This window comes from Macaca mulatta, chromosome 6 (genome assembly GCF_049350105.2).
Source record: "Macaca mulatta isolate MMU2019108-1 chromosome 6, T2T-MMU8v2.0, whole genome shotgun sequence".
Classification (NCBI taxonomy): Eukaryota; Metazoa; Chordata; class Mammalia; order Primates; family Cercopithecidae; genus Macaca; species Macaca mulatta.
The window spans coordinates 83748833-83770296 of record NC_133411.1 but is presented as its reverse complement, the minus strand read 5'-3'; the positions used below and the strand labels follow the sequence as shown (position 1 = coordinate 83770296).

Here is a 21464-nt window from a genome sequence, read left to right as displayed (position 1 = left end):
ACCTGTCTCACTATAGCGCCTAAATACCTAGGATATTAATCCTTCATCAACACCTGTTCTAAGAAAATGATCTAACGTCAGGCATTTACAGATTGACGTTAATTTCAATCCCTGTATGGCACTTCTCCCAGGGGTATCTAAACTTTAAGTTTTAGTTCTATTGTAGCAAAAGAATATATAAGCTTCGGTGTGCAAGTGGGGGTAGCTGGGGAGGAGGAGAGATGGGGATTACTTGCCGGCTTTAAATACGGCTGCCCTTATGTAAAGGGCAGGGGTTCCTAGGACTGCCCTGCAAGTCAGCGGTGGTACATGACAGTACTGAACTCTAAGACCAGGGGATATGGAACTCGTTCAGAATTATGCAGAAGTCATTAATATACAAATAGGCACATTCGCACCTACACAAAACACAAACACAAATGTATGTAAATCAGTGTAGAATGCGGAATGGCTATTAATACCTGGATTATAATCTACCAGTGGCCAAATCCTGATACTAAAATTTAACCTATAGATCTAGTAACCATTTGCTGTAATAATTAAGTTCTGTCCTGCAACCCAGTAACACAGCTCCTAGCTAACGTTTGGAAAATGGGTTCATTATCTGCCATGCATATAAAGGAGTCTCTGTGGTGATACAAATTATTATTTGGAGGAGGGGAGGGCTAGCAGAAAGGTCCGTGTCTTTACTACACCAAAGTGACTGGTCAATTTGGTAACAAAAAATTTTTTTTTAAAAAGCTGTCAACTTGGTTGCAAAATAGCTGTTTGCTTAATGTATTTACTAAGATTAAGTTCCTGGATCTCCAATCCAGGCAGGTAACTAGGTCATGGTATCAAAATCCTACCTTTACTCTTTCCTTTCCAAGGAAGAAAGCAGTGGCGTGCAGGACGTCGGCAGCATGGGTGGAGTTGTGGTAGGCATTGGAAGAGTGGTAGTTGGCTTCGATCACTTGGAACCAGGCCCGAAGAGTGGTTTCAGAACAGTTTAAAAATTCACATACTCCAAACCGAGAGAAGACCTTTAAGCCCAGGTAAACCAGTGGCCTGAAAAATAGGAAAACCCACCCGGGCTCATTGTATTCACTGGCCCAGAAACTGTTTTCTTTGATGATAGTGGGGGAAGGAAACATTTTTCTTCTGATGATAGCTTCACACACACAGGGGTTTAAAAGCATCTCCTCTAAAAATTAGGAGGTGGGATCTCTCCTCCTCACCAGCCACCTCTTTGGAACTAGATGCTTCATTGTAGTACATCCAAATTATTTCTGGATGATCTCTAAACCATAGGCCCCTCAGTGGCTCTGACAAGCAAGAAAGTTGCCTGGCAGTCCCTCTCCACTTCCACTTCCACATTAACCTTGCACTTTATTTCTGCTCCCTAAGGAAGTGACTAAGCCTAAGGGCGAAAGGAACAGCTTGGATGGTCCCAAGTCCTATCATTTAGAGTCCTGTTACTTATTTCCATTACAGGTGAGAATCATTCATATTCTACAGACCAATACCCCTGGGAAGAAACAGCCTTCTCCTAGTATAGAAAAAGAACTTTTAGTTATCTAATCTTTCCTCTGCCTACAGGATGGATCATGAAAAAAAAAAAAAAATCTATAGTGCTCTCAATTCCATTCTGTAGGGTAGAGCTTCAACAATTTTGAGACTGAGGATTCTTAGAACTCTTGGCTCACTAGCACAAAGGAGGGACCTGTGGATACTCAGGCGGATCCCACATCTTACTAATACTCTCCACAAAGGGGGTCACTCAAGGGTTCCAGTCTCTCTGCTCGTTCAACACTACTCTAACATGGCATGAGAGCCAGAACCCATGAGGCCTCTCACGGCAAAACATATCTCCCTCAAAGTTTCCAAATGTGAGAGTTTGAGCGTGGCCATCAATCCTGCTCTGCCTTCAGCCAGAGGAGTCACATACCTTTTATGCGTAACGGCTTCCAATTCAAAGATGTTGAAGTCCCAGCTCTCCTCATTATCAAGTAATTGAGAGATACAAGGGGGAACATCATTGATGGTTATTGGCATTGCAAGGTGACTGTGGCTCTGGTGCACATCTGAGCAAACAGATGGGATGGGGGAGGCTGGTTAATTGTGGAATCTTGAGCGCCTGGCTGTCTGTCATCATCTTCATGGTTACTACTAGAAAAGAAGTCTTATACCTGATTTTTCTGTTATTGAACTTCAAGGCCCTCAAATAGAAAAATAATTCACTTTAACCCCGTTTTAAATGTATAGAGATTTGCAATTCTTACTCTAACTGTGCTCAGAGAAGTAATTTTAATGAGGAGACTAATTTTAAAGGTAGACCATATTGATGCTTAAACTCAAATGGGACTAGCTGGAAATAACACCTCCCAGAACAAGAATCACAACAGCGGGGACAGCACAGGCTGGAGACAGGTTACAGTAACAAGTAGATAGATGAAAACTTACTCTTAGTAAACACATACTCATTTCCTGACAGCCTTCTCAAGCCATCCTGGAATAAAGGAAGATCCTGTTAGAAGTATGCTTTATATCCATTATCATTTTCTCTTTTTTTTTTTTTTTTTTTTTTTATTAGTGAAAGAGATTTGAATCCTGAATAACCCAACCAATCTGGAAGTCTAAGTTGAAGCAAAGCTCAAAATTAAATCAGAACAGTTATAAGACAGATGATACTCTCCCTTCTGTAACTATTAGCCCCAGAAAGTGGAGACCTGGGCTACAGTGGATGTGACTGCGTCAGGATGTGACTGTGACAGTCCTTGCTTCAGATCTTGACAGGATTGCCTCACCCTCAGAGGGACTGTGTTACTTGTGTTTTCAGACTTACATTTTGAGGAGTTGAAGCCATCAGCCATATTTAGGGGATTACCTTCGAATATAAAGTTTTAAAAAGATTGAGCTATTTTTTGACTAACATCCCAACTAATTTTTCCCCAAGTGTATTTTATGTTTTAAAACATGAGCATTGCTGCTTGCCTTTTAAAGAAAAGTTTCTGGGTTTGAGGTCCTTGGAGTGCAGCATTAAGAGAGTGGATGAAATTCAAATGCTTGGCTATGTCCTGGCTCTAGAACTAGTCCCCAGGTGTTCTTGAATCTCAGTTTCCTTCCCTCTACCTTCGATCTCTGAGTACCTAAATTATCTAGATCTTTGCTTAAAAGTCATTTAGAAATGCTTGTCATTCCCAGATGATGTGTGCTAAGGTTTAAAGTAGTATTAATTAACGAAGGACTCCCCTGAAGTTACAACTTGGACCTTTAGGCCAAGAGCTGAGTAAATACGGAGGTAACAACAGCCACAACTGTCCTGCCTCTAAGGTGTGTATGGCAAGAGATTCTTGGTTTTCCTTGCTGTTCTCGCATTCCACTTCCCCAAAACCACATAAAATTGAGGTGGAATCATGCACTGGTTCCTCACAGCATCCTCTGGAGAGGAAATTCAGGATGGTATGGCAGTGATGTAGGAGGAGGGACTTGGACATGGGGCCAAATTGAGGACTAGGTAAAACAGGTCCAGGGCAGAAGCACCTCCCCATAAGCTATGCCCACCAGCATGTCACTACAGCTTACAATGGCAACACCCAGACGTTTCCACCCCTTTCCGGGGCAACAACCCAGACGTTATCACCCTCATTCTAGAAATATCTGCCAAAACTGCCCCTTCATTTGCATGTAATTAAAAGTGCGTATAAAGATGAGTGCAGCACTGCCTCTGAGCTGCTACCAGGGGCACACTGCCCATGGGGTAGCCCCAATGTGCACGGAGCAGTCCCTCTGCCGCTGCTGTACAACTGCTGCTTTAACAGAAGTTGCTGTTTAACACCACCGGCTTGCCCTTGATATATTTCCTCGGTGAAGCCAAGAACGCTCCCGGCTGGGCCCCAGTTTGAGGACTTGCCTTTCCTGCATCAGCAGCAGGGGAGGAAGGGAACATGGCTTGCTCCCAGAACTAGACCCTTCCCACTGCAGCTCTGTGGTGGCCACCTTCTTGCAGAGCCCTTGCCGGTGCTGCCTAGAAGCTGAGTTCTGCACTGCTTTAGATGGAGTTAACAGGCCAGCCCAGGGGCAAGAAAGAAACAAGGAGGCCCTCAAGTTCCAGGTGGAGAATGGAGGGGAAAGTCAGTCAACATTCAGCATTTGGTGGCAGGGATGGATAGAAACCTTCAGAGTCAAACTCATACATGACCTCTGGACTTTTTTTCTAAAGAATTCCAGCTTCCGATGGGGAACTCAAATAAATAATTTGAATTTTTTTCCTTGCTGATAGATGATTATGAAAGCCAAATAGATCACAGCAAAACACTAGAACAGGAGGAGTCCCTAGAAATCAGCTACTCTTTGTGGTGTAAATTGTGCTTTTTGGAATTTGGCAATGAGAGGTTCCTTCTTCCCTTCCCCTCCCTGAGCCAGAACAGCCCCATTCTGCTTTTACCTTATAAATGGAACTTCTATACAAACTTTTATTTATATAAAGGATCCTATAGTTAAGATTAAATGCTATAGTCTAACTATAAACCCTTTCATTACATGAGGAGTCTGAGGTCCATGGAAATGAAATCCAGTACTACACCAGATCAAGGGAGAGCAGGAGTAATCAAGAGCCTGCAAAGCCCCATCTTGTACATTGAGCCCTCCACCAGTTGCCTACTGACTCGCTGCAGTCATAGGAATTCTGAAACACTGTCCCCATGGCTGTGGTAAGTCAGCCTCGTGGAAAGACAAATACAACAGTCACTCAAATACCACTACACATGTAATACATAAATTCCGATGCCGTTGCTTCTGGTTATGCTAACGTTAGTCTATACAGCTGGTACTTCTGCAACCACAGGTAACGGTTTCCACATCGGCTGCACTCTAGGGGCCCCGGATACCTCTCTTGCTTTTCAGGTTTTGCCTCATCACTCACAGTCATCAGGCCTCCAACAAGGTCACTGGTGTGGGGATCTTCATCTTTGGTACCCAGCTGAGGGGAGTACAGTTCTGTGGTCCGTAAAATCTCTAGAACTCTGTCCAAGGCTTCCGCTACTGTGACTGGGCTGTTTTCTTGGGCTGCGTTGATTATATTTATAACCTAAGGGAGTGAAGAAAGAATACATCTGAGGACAACAGGTTCTATTTCCCAAAAGTCGTATGTATGCCCAGAATCCAAAAGAAATCAGTGGGTAACCATCTCTTATTCAAAATGACCAGTGCTTTGATAGCACCGCCCTTCTTCCTGAAGCCTGCTTTTCTCCCTGCAGGTTCCTGGTGAATGTTCTCCCTACCTCAGTGGCTAGGCTTCCTCAGGCTCCCTTGCGGATTTGCCTCCCCGGCCTCCTCTACAGGTTGGAGTTGCTCAGAGATCTGTTCTGGGCCCCTCTCTCACTCTCTCACTTCCAGAAATGATATTTTGGTTCCATGACTTTGGACACCTATGATCCATAGCCAGGGACTTTTGATATACCTCCCAGCCCTCAACTTCCTTTGACCTCCAGGCTTGTATGTTCAATTCCCTACCTGACATACCTACTGGAATATCTCACAGGTCTGACACTAAACTATGGTCTTGTTCCCCTCCCCCCACAGAAAGCATATACACACACATACACAAAAAACCAAAGACAAAAGCTGTTCACCTTCTGTGGTTTCTACACTGCAATAGAAAGCACTTCTCTCTACCTCATGTTCACACCAAAAACCTGGGAGGCCGGGCCTGACATACTTTTCCTCATTCCTCTCCCACCCCTGGCAATATAATTCATCACCAAGTCCTACTGGTCTACCCCAAAATATGTATTGATCATTTCTCTCCACCTCCACTGCTATAATTCTAGCTCAGCTACTTCTAGAATAGCCCCCTAACTGACCTGTTCTCTTGCCACCTCCAATCCATTCTCTGCACAATAGCTGGGTGTTCTTTTCAACAGATAATCTGGTCACATCGCCCACCCCACACCTGAAACTCTTCAGTGGTTTCCAGTGCACATAAACTAAGATATAAACTCCTAACTATGTCCCTGTGGTCCAGAATGAGCTGAGCCCTGTACAACCTACATCTTCCTCCTCTCTCGCCTGCTTACCAAGCTCCGGCCACTCCACCTTTCTTTCACCTCCTTAAATGTTCCAATCCCTCTTTGCCCATCACAATGCTTTTTCCCTTGCTGTTCCTGCTACCTGGAGTCTTCTCTTCCTTCTTCTCCTGAGTAACATTGTATGCTTCGAGTCTTGCTTCAAACATGATTGAGAGTTTCCCTGACCACCCATCTCATCCAACCTACTTAAGGGCCCTACTCTAATTTTCTCTCACAGAATCCAGTTGTTTTCCTTCACTGCCCTGATTGTGACTTTTGTTACGTGTTTATTTGCCTGTTATTTGCTTCTTCCACTAGACTGAGCTCCATGATGTCAGTGTGATGTATTTTCAGAGCACAGCCCTGTGTGAGGGCCCCTGACTGCAGAGTGCGGGCAGCAGCCACCACTCACCTTTGTGATGGGAGCCTCGATGGTCATGGAGTGGATCCTCGCCATGGATGGATAGCGACGATTCTGCAGGCTTGGTGCTGGAGAGAAGGCAAGAAAGCTGTGTCCAGTTCTGGTGGCTCCGTGTGGCTAAGTGCAGCAAAGGAGTCCCTTCATGGACCAGGGCCCACTTCTCACAGGACCACCCTCCCATCTAAAAAGCCATGAATTCACCCATCTCTTCTGCCAAGGCTGATAGCCCAACCTCTACTTGCCTGAGTCTGGAAAGGCGATCTGGTCTGGAACTTTGGAGGCAGGAGGGCTTGGTGAGCCCCAAGTCCAGAAGGGGAATTTCAGAGAAGGTTGATGGGGTCCAAAAAGGCTTCATCCCAACAGCCTAATGACCCCCACAGGGCTCACTTTCCCCCAGGCACCCAAACCCAACTTTTGCAGTTCCATGACTTTCAGTCCTAAGCCGCTGGCCGTGTAACCAGATAACTGTGCAGCCAGCTTGGGAGGGGACACAGTTCATGTTCAGGGTCAGCGTGGAGGATTGAGCCCATTCTCAGTCTGAATTAGGGCCAGTCACTCCCCTGCCCATGCCTTCAGGCTCTTAACTCCCAGAAACCCATGGAAGTTCTAGTTCAAATCTACAGAAACTTTAATTAAAAAAAAAAAAAACTTTTATTTTTCTGAATAGGTAATGTTTATACTTGGTTTAAGATGCCAAGGGTACAAGCTTGACTTGAAAAGCACTGTTCTCATCAGATCTTCCTACCACCCTCTCTGAGGCAGGCAGGAGGGGTAGAGTCCCATTTCATGGATGGGATCACTGAACCCAGCCCACATCAGAGCCTGCCTCCTGCTCAGCCACTCTGGGGTCCCCCCTGCTGCTGGTGCAGCAGCCATTGCAGACTTGCATGCTCTTCAGCCTCCACTGTGCCCACACTGGAGAGATGACAGTCCCCTTCAAGGTCTGCTCCAAAACCAGTGAGTCCAGTTCAAATTCCCTCAACCCCTATCGTCTCAGTCTAAAAGATTCTATCTATCCACTCAATCCATCGAAAATCTCTCGATTCATATTCTCTTTATATTATTGGTTTCCATCCCTCACATGCCCTGTGAATTATCACCTTGTCTCTAGCATCTTTGGTCCTTGCTATGTCAGCCACTTTTTTTTTTTTTTTTTGGGACGGAGTTTCACTGTTGTTGCCCAGGCTGGAGGCAGGATCTAGCTCACCACAACCTCCGCCTCCCAGGTTCAACCGAATCCCATGCCTCAGCCTCCTGAGTAGCTAAGATTACAGACATGCGTCATCAAACCCAGCTAATTTTGTATTTTTAGTAGAGATGGGGTTTCACCATGTTGATCAGGCTGGCCTCGAACTCCCAATATCAGGTGATCGGCCTGCCTCAGCCTCACAAAGTGCTAGGATTACAGGCATGATCCACTGTATCTGGCCTATGTCAGCCACTTTAATACTCAGTCTTCCCACTGGGTACTGAAGGACTGGAAGGTCCCTCCCTTGTCCTTTCTGGTGACTCTCTTAAGTTACCAGCCTCATCTCTCTTCTATCACAGGCACTAACCATCCCCTCCTCACACCCAGAACCTGTCCTCCCATTTGCCAAATAAAAACCAAATGAGTGAGTGAAATGTACTAGTCTGTTGTCTGCTCTCGAGCTCTGATATCCATAGCATCTAACACTGCTGGCCACTTCCTTTCTCAGTCCTTTCTTGTTCTTGGTTCATGTGATACTGCACTCACATGGTCACCCCCAGCTCTTCTGTCCTCTTCACTGGCCCTATTTCCACTGCCCACCCCTTGGCTGAGACTGTGCCTTCATGCTCAGGCTTAGACCCTCTGTCCTTTCACTACATGCACATAAACACACACCCCTTAGAGACGTTCTTCTGCCCCTGGCTTCACCTGTCACCACTAGGACTGCCGAGTCCACATCTATAGCCCCGAGTACCAGGGTTGCAGGTCAGCTTCCTAGCCGTCTCCATTAAAATAAGATTCATCATCTTCTCCTTAACCCCCAACCTAGCAAAACCGGGAGACGTTCCCATTTCTGTAAATAAGACTTAAAATTTCCCAGACACTGAGCAATGAAATGTCAGAATCATCTTTGACTTTTCCATCTCCCTGCAAATCCAATAGTTTACTTAGGCCTGGCTGATGGAACTCAAAAAATGTTTTGCTAAATCCTGCTTTGCAGGACAGAAACATTTTTGCTAAATTCTGCCTCACAATTTCTCTGTGACATTTTATTACAAATTGAATGCATATAGCTGGTACACTGAAAACTAGGTTTGTGTTGGCAGTTGGGAAGCCAGAAGAGTGACCATGTTCAGCTACTAAAACTCTGAGTTGCCTGGGTGGTTATGGCTCAACATGCTTCAAGCCATCAAGGAACAAGCATGGAGTCCCTCCAAAGAGAGGACCAAGACTACAGCATAAGATTTTTAAAAATAATTAAAATAATTAAAAACCCTAAAACCTTTCAGCTTATTGAAAAAGAAGTCAGTGTTGTTGAACTCTTACTCTTTGGAGTTTATACACTGATGAATTTTTTAACATATTCTTCCATCATTTTCTACATTTTAAAAAGGTCAGAGGAATCTGAAAAATGTCTTACCATCACTGCCTCGGGATGATATCGATTTCACGTCAATGGACTCTTTCCTCCTGTTCTTATATCTGAATGAATGAGGCTCTAAGGATTTCAGATTAGAAAGGGAAGGTGATTAGTTTTCCGTGTATTCACAGAAGAGATTCAAATATGTTTTTTCTTTATTCTCTAAAGAAAACAAGGTTACTTTTTAAGCACTATAAAATAATTTTAAGAAATAATCAACCACTTTCTTTTCAAATCATGAAAGACACAAAAATTATAGTCATATTAGTTAAATGATGGTTTTTTTAAATGGTGCCATGTTACATCATAGTAATATAGCTTAGTATTAAGGGTTATTTAGTTCCATGAATGTAATTTTGAAAATAAACATTAGGCTGGGTGTGGTGGCTCACGCCTGTAATCCCAGCACTTTGGGAGGCCAAGGCGGGCGGGCAGATCACCTGAGGTTGAGACCAGCCTGACCAACATGGAGAAACCCTGTCTCTACTAAAAAAAAAAAAAAAAAAATACATAAAATTAGGCTGAGCACAGTGGCTCACGCCTATAATCCCAGCACTCTGGGAGGCTGAGGCGGGCAGATCACAAGGTCAGGAGTTCAGGAGACCAGCCTGACCAACATGGTGAAACCCCATCTCTACTAAAAATACAAAAATTAGCCAGGCATGGTTGAGCATGCCTGTAATCCCAGCTACTCATGGGGCTGAGGCAGCAGACTCGCTTGAACCCAGGAGGCAGAGGGGTTGCATGCAATGAGCCAAGATCATGCCACTGCACTCTAGCCTGGGCGACAGAGCGAGACTGTCTCAAATAAACAAACAAAAATTAGCCAGGCGTGGTGGTGCATGCCTGTAATCCCAGTTACTTGGGAGGCTGAGGCAGGAGAAATGCTTGAACCTGGGAGGCGGAGGTTGCGGTGAGCCAAGATTGTGCCATTGCACTCCAGCCTGGGCAACAAGAGTGAAACTCTGTCTCAAAAAAAAAAAAAAAAAAAAAACCAACAATTTAAGAAAATAAACATTAAAACTTAAGGGACATTCTCGAAGGAACTATTGAACTAGTAAAGGTGCAACTATTATAATCTGAACACCATAGCTATAGCGCCTTATCTTAAATAATCTAACTTAAAATATTTATTATACTATCTCCTTTCCTAATTTTTATCTTCCAAATTCCACCTTAGTAATTTTCCTATCATTGCATATAAGTTTCAATATATATTTTTAAAATTATAAATAATAGTACTTTAAATCTTTACTTGAAAGACAATATATTCAACTGGATAGGGAAGGCTGTTAAATGGGGATATTTGAGGAAATATAATACTAATGAAACCTATAAAGATTTAAATTAAGAAATTAATTCAGACCAATTTGGGCACCTCTGAAAAGTCAGACTTCTAGATGGTCTTCTAGATTCTCTTTAAGGATGGATTTCATCAAATGATGCATACTGCTGATCACAGGAAAGGAAGAAAACAGTTTCAGATTTCCCCAAAATTTCAATAACTCAAATCTCACCCTTGTCCCTATCTTCCAGGGCGGTGGGGGCAGGCAAACATTTAAATAATTTTGGCCTAAGTCTTTGCAGACTTGAATTTAACACTGAAAATGCACGGTCATGTTAATGTAAAAACTAACAAAAAGCATATGCCACCAGTGAGTGCCGAGATATAAAAAATGACAAGGCAGCAGTGTTGGCTTCAGAAACACACATTTTCAGCGCATTTGCTTCTTGTGAGAGTAACTCATAAGCGAGTAATTTAACCATAACACAGGATTACTCCTCGCTAGGCTAGGAGAGGAGGCAGACATGCAAATTTCAGCAGGAAGAATGCACTTCTCAGATGCCAATAAAATGATCCGATTCCAAGAAGAAAAAAAAGATGCAATAATTCTTCTTTAAGAATTGCCTAGTGTCACGAGGTGCAAGAAGCCTAGTAGTTAAGGAAACCAGCTCCAGAGCCAAATCGCCAAGATTCAGATTTCTACTGTGCCACTCAGTAGCTGTGTAATCTTGGGAATGTTACTTCTCTGGGTCTCATTATCCACGTCTATAAAGTGGGGGTAATGATAGCATCTCATTTATAGCTTGTTGTGAGAAATAAGTGAGTTAATATATGCCTAGCATTTAGAACAGTGTCTGCCACATAGTGAGCATGTAGTACTTGGGGGCTATTAATTACATCTGTTCATTTGCATATATGTCTTTAGACACGTGATCATGTTACATTGTTCCACTACTTACTGTTTTCACTTTATAATGTCTTAGACACTCTTCTAAGATCACCTTGTTAACCATTTATTTTGGTGTCCTAAAAACCTGATTCAACTAAAAAAATTATTAAATCAAAAATTAAAACTGAATTATTTTTATACAACATGAAGTGAAGGTGGAACTATTATAAAGTTAATCTGAACACCATAGCTATAGCGCCTTACCTGAAATAATCTAACTTAAAATACCTATACTATCTCTTTTCCTAATTTTTATCTTCTAAATTCTACCTTAGTAATTTACCTATCCTTGCATATAAGTTTTAATATATATTTTTTTACAATTATCTATAAACAATAGTACTTCAAATGATATTGTTGGGATCATGGCATTTCTGAAACCCTGAGAAACTAATACTGCTCACTTGTGAGACACTTGGTTTAGCCTATTCAGGGACTTCATAATTATGTACAGTCCTAGCATTTATGTGTTTACCAAGTAATAAATTAAGTCTAACTTAAAGATTTCAGATGAAATTCAAGATTCAAGAACCAAAAATTCCTCAAAATGTAGTTTCTAAACAAAACTAAAAGTAGAGAGGTTAGTTTCAAGGCTATGGCCCAGGCTGGTTGGTTGAATTCTAAGTCGTTCATTAGAAATTATTCAAAGATGGATGATGTTTATTCTTCCTGATTTTATCTCAGTTAAAATTAAGAGAGTCTAAGCAATAGAAGTGATTAAAAGTTTGGAGAAATTATTCTTCAATAAAGGTTAAAGTAAGGCCACATAATTAAAGAATTCATTGGTCATTCTTCCAACAGATATTTATATGAATTAGAAACTTAAGCCAGAGAAAGGATAAAGGACATTTAAATAGCTGTACTCTGTGGCAAAAAGGAATACTGTGCCACCAATTGAAAAACAAAAAACAAAAAACACCTCCACTTACTGAGTGCCTACTTTGTGCCAGGCATTGTGCTATGTACTTTAAATAATTATCTCATCCAATAATTACGACAATTCTCAAAACTACATAGGGCTATCCCCATTTTACTGATAACAAATTTAAGCATGGAGAGATTTTGTAGGTAGCCCAAGATCAAAGAGAGAATAAATGGTGGAAACTGTACTTCCAAGATGGAATGGTTTCAATTTACCAATGTTTGCTGGGTATTTGCAGAGGGTCTATTATGTACAAGGCAATGCTGGGTACTGAAAAGGACACGAAAATGCTTAGAACAGTTTCTGGCACCCAGAAGCTCCCAAGTTAGTTAAAATAATACCCCCGCTCAAGTGTTACAAGAAATTAACTAAAATGTATGTGTGTGAGTGAGGGAGAGAGAGAAAATGCACCGGTGTGTGAAGTGTCATTATGTTCTTCCAGACTGGTCATGTCTAGAAAGGTTTCAGAAAGGGGGAAGGAAGGTACCAGTTAAATGCCAGTTACTACTAAGCATTATACATTTCCTTCTTTAATCCTCATTAACAATGAGATGGGCTTTTGTTAATTCATTTTACAATGACAAAAATTGAAACTTAGAACACATGAAATCTTTCTAAGTATGCTAGATGTGATCCACCTCATCAAGAAGAGAGACTAAACACTTAGCCTAGGGTCTGGCGTTACGCATTAGTGGCTAGGAAAGCCATCAACAGGGCAAAGAATGTTGTAATTCTTGCAGGAACAAAAATATTAAATTCTTGGTAGCAGACTGATTTTTTTTTTTTTCCTCTAACGATCAGAGAATTCCAGATCTTTCCACTTGTAGAAGCCATCAGGTCCAGCTCCTCTTTTTAAGGAGGAAGCCAAGAACCAAGCAGAGTCTTGCCCAGCAAACGAAATGAGAGAGTAGGAAACTGAATGGGAACTTGGAGCTTCTGCCTCCCAGGCCAGGACCTAGTGACATTTTCCAACTATACAGTCACCAATTACTGCAAAGAAAAGGGAGACTGCACATGGTTGAGCAACCACCATATTGTCACCTGTGTCATATTCAACCAGTGTCTCCCCTAGACTTTTGGCCCACTCTCTTGGGTTTATGTGTCCTACATGGTATCTAGCCAAGAAAAGAAAAACAAGATGGGGAGGGCAATCAGTAGATAAGGTTGCCATAAAGGAAGATTCAAGGAAATTTTAAGGGATTTCTGCTTTTCTTCTGGCTTGCCAACCTTGTGATATGAGCACGTGGATTTTGGCACTCCACATTCTGGGGTGGCAGATGTCAACTTAGACTTCTTCAGAGAAATTTATACATTTGAACCCACAACTGCTTCCTAAGTATGTTAGAGTTCAATTGAAGTATTCTCACCTGTCTGAGAATTGTCTCCTGAATCACGATGAATCTTGTGAATCTAAAGTCGTTCAAAAGTTTGGTAAAACAAGAGAAAGATTTTAAATATGCCATTTGCTATATTTCTCATCAAACAATTTAGTTAAAAAGCTCTGAAGACTTGAAGAAAGCAAGAAGCTGCACATATAATATGAACAGATGAAAGACATACACCAAGTGGTACTACTCCAAAGGCTCTGTTACTGTCAGACACTTATAGAACGGTTGAGCCTGAGAGCAGGAAGGTACCCAAGGCATCTACTCTCTACACAGGACATCTACTTTTCCAGTCAGCTACTGTCTCATTTTGACAGCCTACAGAAATGCAGAAAGATAAAAGATATAATTAAATTTTGGTTTTTTTATAAGGCTAACATATAACCTGTTTGTGTCAGATATGTTATAAAATTTTTCTGTGCTCCAGAAGTAATCTGAATTTAAGCCTAGGAGTTAAAAACATTTCCTGCAAAGCTCTTCAAATGCTCAATTATAGACAGTCAATTTATAAAATGTTTTCTCAGGATGAGATCTGAACTTTAGATGCAGTTTTGCACCTAGTTCTTTCTCATTACCAATTTTTTTTGTTGTTAATGATTTTGTACTAATGCTCAATAAATGTCTGTCAAATGACAAAATGAAGTCATTAACACTAGAAATAATAAGTGTGCTTCCTTTGGGATCCTGCATTTCTTGTTTTATAACTGACCCCAACACTGTTAGTGGGGCACATTTAGTTCTATCAGACTTATAATCATGCTGCTTCACTGCTAAATCCACCTACTTTCAAGTGCTCAGACCATTACATCTTTGTAGCCACTCAATGAATGGGGTAGGTTAACTTGAAAAATAAGACAGATGAGCATGTAGGACATCTGCAGAGGCAGATTAATACGGCTTAGCAACATCAACTGTAATAGCCAGAAATCCTGTCTGTGGAGGCCAAAGCAACTCCATGTTGGATGCTAATCCGCCACGTTGACTTCTGATTAACCCCAGTTCCGGGATGGCCTCCAAGATTACTATTTTATCTACTGTTCCTTGTATAAGAAGAGCATGTACTTACCGTAAATCCTGCCCTTACATCAGAACAACCTTGACCATAAATCCTGCCCTTAGGCAGATTCGCATAGCATTCTTGGCTTTCCCTACAAGTGTCCTACACACTCCTTTCCTCTGGTATGTAAGTGCTGGCTCTGTGGGTAATGGAACAGGGATCCATTATCTTGTCTTGCCACCACCCAATGCACAGACGTGGCTTCTGTTCATAAGTTCCTATTAGATGTTTCTTTCCGAGGAATAGGATTCATCAGCCTCTTTCTTTGGCCTCTCAGCTTCCTCGGACTTTGGGGTAGGTGTGCACAGGCCTGCCCACCCTGACATGTGTCGTAAGCCAGGCCAGGAGCTGAGAGACCAAGAAATGGAGGAAATCTTGTGGTGGGCATCCACTTTTATGTGGAATGCTGTGGCTCACATTTCAGATGATTGTGGACTACCCTGTGAGTGTGGGGATGACCCCAAATGCCAGTGGGTTTAACTGAGCGCCATCCATCACACTGTGGTCTGGAAGGGCGGCGGGCAGCCAATGTGGTAAGATGACTGCCTCTCAGCGGGAGCCAGCTGGCAGCAGACGCAAAAGTAAAACGGCCGGCCAGGCGCAGTGGCTCACTCCTGTAATCCCAGCACTTTGGGAGGCTGAGGCAGGTAGATCACTTCAGGTCAGGAGTTCGAGACCAGCCTAGCCAACATGGTGAAACCCCCTCTCTACTAAAAATACAGTATTAGCTGGGTGTGATGGCGGGCACCTGTAGTCCCAGCTACTCAGAAGGCTGAGGCAGGAGAATCGCTTGAACCTGGGAGGCAGAGGTTGCAGTGAGCAGAGATTGTGCCATCGCACTCCAGCCTGGGCAACAGAGCGAGACTCCGTGTCAAAAAAAAAAAAAGTAAAACAGCTTCAGTAGGAATTATAATTAGGAAAAAAATTTTTTTTAAAGGGCCCTACAGTCAAAAGTAAACTTAGTTAAAACTGAAATTTGGGCTGCATATGTATGCATATGTATTAAGGCCTGTGCACTCTGTAAAACTTCTGAGTCTACCGAATTCTGTTTCTCTATTTACTTCTGTCTGTTCCTCCTTCCTCTTGCCACACAAGGGATCTAAAAAAAGGAATTTCCAACAGCCTGGGATCCCTTGGGGAAAACAGACGGCATCAAAGACGCCTCTTTTGGGGAAGAATCTCTTTTTCCTTATGAAACCCAAGAGTAGTAAGCAGACAGATTCTACTCAGGTCTAAAACTGCACTCTTTTGCATTGTGTTATCTGATCTCTGGTTAGTGTGTGGGGAGGTGGGGGGTGAGGTACAGAGATTACTTTGTACTGTGAGAGTTGCTGACCTTGTCTGTAATGGCTAGCAGTCACGGGCAACAGCTATATCGTTAGAGGTGGCTGACAGCAGTTGTTTACAGCAAGTGGTTATTACTCCAAGGGCTACTCGTTTCTTGGCATGTTTGGATAAAAAAAGTGTGGTTTAGGCCCCAAAACTTCCATGCTTTCTTGGCCCTGTTCCTTAAAGCCAGTAATATAAGAATATACTGGCACCCTGAAGTCAGTAATATAAGAAACAAGCTAAGTTGAAGAGAAGACACTTTTCCTGGCAATGTTGTTTTCAGATAATGCTATTTAGGTCTAAGTTCTGTGCCTTTGAGATATAAATCTTCTCTACCTTGTTTCATCTGAGTCATGTCTTTGGGTGGGTTGTGTAAAGGTGGGAGAGAGCTATTTGAGAACTGGCAAATGAAGAATCTTGTAAATCTATAAGATCTGTTTCTGTTTGTGTGTATGTCTATATATATTTAGTGTGTTGTGTATGTGACAGATCATTACCAAAATATATGACAGAGCTCTAATTTGGCTTAAAGAAAAAGTAAGTTCTGGCTGAGCACAGTGGCTCACGCCTGTAATCCTAGCACTTTGGAAGGCCGAGGCAGGTGGATCACCTGAGGTCAGGAGTTTGAGATCAGCCTAACCAATATGGTGAAACCTCATCTCAACTAAAAATACAAAAATTAGCCAGGCAGGGTGGTGTGCGCCTGTAGTCCCAGCTACTCAGGAGGCTGAGACAGGAGAATTGCTTGAACACAGGAGGCGGAGGTTACAGTGAGCCGAGATCGTGCCACTGCACTCCAGCCTGGGTAACAGAGCAAGACTCTGTCTCAAAAAAAAAAAGTTATTATCAGAAATATAGAAACCGACTCACATACCTTTTAGTTCACCTAACTTTAGTAATCTTTCAACTAAAACTAGTTTCAAAGTTCTTTTCAGTAATTTGAAATCTTAAAGTCTGTTATGTTAAATTAATCCTAGGTTTTTACATGGAAATTAGGGTTACTAAGAGTTAAAGCAGTAGTTAATATATGTAATTAAAACTACTAGATATAAGAGAAACAATTCTATATCAAAGTGAACAAAGAAAGATGTGTTTTGGTAGAGAAGTTTATTAAAAACATGAAGATGAGGTTTTTGCATAAAGGAAGAGTAACTACATAGTTTAGAGGCTACTTAAAGGTTGTTTTAAAATGAATGAAAACAGATAAAACTAGATGGATAGAAAGGGAAAGGATAAAAGGATAGAGAATGAGGAACTTTTGATTGATTCCTGGGTGGCCGCGTGGTCACCTATGGCATGGAGCTGTAGCTGTGCTGTGCTCAGTTACTAAAAGGTAAGAGTTACCAGTGGAACTCAGAGCCAACTCCTAAGGAGTTGGTTCACTGGATACATAAATAAATGCAAACCAATAAGGAAAAGTGAAATATTCAATCCCTTGGTTATTTTCTATAAAAGCTAAAATAAGAGTGCCAGATTGGGCCTTGAGGCTGGACCAAGCTCAAATGTGGGTCCATCTGAGCTCAGATCACTAGCCTCAAAGCTATCTACAAGGGGAAAATAATGACAGGGCAACAGAAAGTACCTCTGAGACCTGTGGTTGCCAAGAAGGTAGTCAATGTGGGGGAAGGGCAAAACCAAGTAACTGCTGAAATCAGAGGGTACTGTGTGAAGGAATTGTTCCCTTTTGTAGATAGGTATCATCAGCTCCCTGGGTAAACCTTTTGTTGAACTGTGAGAGTAACTAATTTGAGCAGTGTCTTTGGTTTTAAATGTGTTTGGGTTGATGCAGGATCCCCAGCTCACTACTGAACAATCACAGATGGCTATATGTGATCCAGACACATGGGAGATTATTCCTGAGGGAACAGCCAGCCTGGTGGACTGGATAAAAGCCTCTGTAAGATCTGTTTACCCTGAGAATGGGGTCAGCCTCAATGCTACGTGGAGTACCCCAGATGAAGCAGCTGATATGCTTTGTCTATAAGCCATGTGGGACTGGCTTTATGACAGGGATATTCACCCCATCAATGTGCCCACTACCCAGGTCATGGTAAATACTGTGGTTAAGCGTGTGTCTGGTGAGGGGGTGCGGGGGTGGAAGGGACTTTTGCATGCGCACTTCATTACTGATGCAAAATTAAAAGTTCAGGAAGCCTCAAATTTGCTGTCTCAACTTCCCCTCATGGTTCTTACAGATGCTAATAAAAACATTAGGCTAATTACAAGAGCATGGGGAATGGCAAACAGGAGAGTCAAAGGACTTATCCTAGGGAGGTGAAAATTTTAAAAGTTACTAAAAAAAGGTAAATTTTAAAAAAATTGATAGGGGTGAAACTAAGAGAAGAAAAGAAAGGGGGAGTCATGGAATTTGTCCCAGCAGGGTGGAAATCTTGGTTATTAAGAAATTGAATTGGCTGGGCATGGTGGCTCACACCTATAATCCCAGCACTTTGGGAGGCCGAGGCAGGTGGATCACAAGGTCAGGAGATGGAGACCATCCTGGCTAACACAATGAAACCCCGTCTCTACTAAAAATACAAAAATTAGCTGGGTGTGGTGGCGGGTGCCTGTAGTCCCAGCTACTTGGGAGGCTGAAGCAGGAGAATGGCATCGACCCAGGACGTGAAGCTTGCAGTGAGCCTAGATGGTGCCACTGCACTCTAGCCTGGGCAACAGGGTGAGACTCCATCTCTTAGGAAAAAAAAAAAAAAGGAAATTGAATTAATTGAAATTGATAGGTTCAAACAAACTTCTTAATATAACACAACCAAAAGCTGGATGGACCATAATAAGCCCCTGCTTTTCTCCCAACATTACAGGAACCCAAACCAGTTTTCTGTATTTACCCTAGATTGGACAATACTTTTTTGAAAAATCAAAAGGTAAAGATTAAAATGAGAAAGGTGATTAACAATTGCCTGGGGCAATGTTGAGGTAATTAATCAAGACACACTGACCAAAGTGCCCAGGTCCCTTGGCTCAATCCCCTGCTGCAAACCCACAGCCTTTTTGACAAGACGGTAAAATGGTCTAGGGGTGAAAAAGAGAAGTTCCTGGAACCAGAACATAAAAATGTAAGGGTTGATAGAATTATGAAAGTTGAAATGTTTAAATAGGCTTTATGTAAAGTGGTTGTAATCTCCTTTCCCTAAATGTTTTATGAAAATGGATATTACATCTGACTGCTGAAACATTTCTTCCACCTAGTACTACAGAAGAGAAGGCATGCAAATCTGCCCTTTGAGCAATATTAATTGGACATGCTAAATGGGAATAAGACTGTGTGAGCCCACAGAATGTAGCCTGCCAGAGTGCTTGTAGGGATAAATTCTTTACTCGACAGCCCTTAGTGAATCATTTACTAGGGCGTATGGGGGTAATCCCAGAGAAACACTCTGATGGGGATTACAGTGCCCGAAAAGAGTCCCATGATAAAATGGAAATGGTTTATATAGGATCTTGCTACCTGGAGAGTACAAGGAGGAGATACTCACGAGCAGAGAGCCTCTTTTTTCCCTAGGACTGACTCTGAAACTGTGTGAGGAGCGGCTGGATTCTACGGTGCCCGACAAACAGCGCCCTCATCTGACTAAGAGCTGGTTGGATTGTGGGTGACCGTTCCATGATGAACGGGCAACGTCCTGTTTGGAAGACTGCTACTCTGATTGTAAAGGATAATTTTGTGAGCAAAATTTACTTCTTCCCTCTACCTGAGTTCTCCAGAATTTGGAAACTTCATGAGTATTCTTATTTTATGGCAATGTAGTTATTTGCATAAATTTAGTAAGAATCTGTTTACAATTGGAAACACTGCTTATTTCACCAAGGCTTTGACTAGAATCACGTAGTTTCAGATATAACCAGACTGCTTTGAGGAATTGACACTGACTTTACAGAACCGATAAAAAGTCCTTTGGAAAGACTAACTTGGTATGTTATCTAAATGGTTCCCTTACAAGGTTCCTGGCCTGTGGTAAGTAAATAATACCACTTTCTGACAGGCCCAGGAACCAAGATATTTTGGGAACTAAAGAAGAGAGGAATTTGTACAGGTATAGTACCTATGTATAGGTATTACAAGCATAGTCTAACGGGGAATCCTTAGTCTCAAGGCTTTTAAAATGTCAAATCCAAAATTCCTTATAAAGTTCCAGCAAAGCCAACTGAAAAGAAGCCTATATGACCAATAACTATTCTTGCTACACTTCAGGCAAATAATTAGGCCAAGTACAGTGAGACTAACATTTATTTTGCAAATAAAGCAAATAAATTGGTCCTAGAATTTTTTTATTTTTTATTTTTCATTATTCCTGAAATACCAAGGTACTATAATTTATCCTTGGTAGAAATGGGGAAACTGGAGAGAGAAAAACTTCGATTCTAGTCCTAACCACTATTTTTCTTTTCTTTTTCTTTTTCCTTTTTTTTTTTTTTTTTTTTTTTTTTTGAGACCGTCTCATTCTGTTGTCCAGGCTGGAGTGCAGTGGTGCAAACTTGGCTCACTGCAGCTTCTGCCTCCCAGATCCAAACTATTCGCGGGTCTCAGCCTCCCAAGTAGCTGGGATTACAGGCATGCGCCACCACACCCAGCTAATTTTTGTATTTTTAGTAGAGACAGGGTTTTCCCATGTTGTTCAAGCTGGTCTCCAACTCCTGAGCTGAAGCAATCTGCTCTCCTCAGCCTCCAAAGTGCTGGGATTACAGGCATGAGCCACCGTACCTGGTCCTGAAATACTGTTCTTGAGTTTTTATTATTTGCCTACAATTTGGGCTAAACCTGAATTATTTCCTGGCTACAACAAGTCTCTAAAGAAGAACCAAGTTTTAATTTTCTTCATGATGCTTTTAGTTGGCTAATAGCCTTTTTTGTTGTTGTTGTTCTGGCACACTAATTCTCTTTCAATTGTCATTACATTTCTACTATTCAAATTATTAATGTTAAGTATCTCTCATTGTCTTACTACTTCTGAGAAAACTGAAGTCATGGTATTCCTAAGACTAGAGATGATCCAACAGACTGTGAACCTCCCCAATTGGTATTCCACTGGGACTGACCTGTTTTCCATTGCCAATGTACTGCTACTAAAGCTACAGCCACCCTCCCTACAGGCTAAGAGACCATCACAGAAGAGGAAGACTGCATGAGATTGTAAGAGCTGGCTTTGGGAGGCTGCAGTGTGGAGGCCAAAGCAACTCCGTCTTGGATGCTATTCTGCCACGTTGTCTTCTGATTAACCCCAGTTCTGAGAAGGCCTCCAGGATTCCCAAATTATCTATTGTTCCTTGGGTAAAAGCACATACATACTGTAAACACGACCATTAGGTCAAACAACCGTGATGTTATCATACTTCAATTGTCCTACACATCCCTCTGAATCACCCTTTCTGCATGGCATATAAGCCCTCGGTCTGGGGGTAATGGTGCAGGGATTCACCATCTTGTCTCACTGCTGCCAGAGA

At 42.1% G+C, this 21464-nt stretch overlaps 1 protein-coding gene across 15 annotated transcripts in view; it reads right to left on the bottom strand.

The window, feature by feature from the left end:
* The window catches only part of PDE8B (phosphodiesterase 8B), a 273316-nt gene that overhangs the window by 14050 nt on the left and 237802 nt on the right, over positions 1 to 21464 (bottom strand). For all 15 annotated transcript variants that reach the window (XM_078004920.1, XM_078004916.1, XM_078004919.1 and 12 more), the window contains 7 exons: positions 13601 to 13643; positions 9078 to 9155; positions 6460 to 6536; positions 4904 to 5068; positions 2443 to 2488; positions 1928 to 2063; positions 849 to 1047 (listed from right to left, as the gene is read on the bottom strand). In XM_078004920.1, coding sequence (XP_077861046.1) covers positions 849 to 1047; positions 1928 to 2063; positions 2443 to 2488; positions 4904 to 5068; positions 6460 to 6536; positions 9078 to 9155; positions 13601 to 13643 — 744 coding nt within the window. The remainder of the gene's footprint in view (positions 1 to 848; positions 1048 to 1927; positions 2064 to 2442; positions 2489 to 4903; positions 5069 to 6459; positions 6537 to 9077; positions 9156 to 13600; positions 13644 to 21464) is intronic.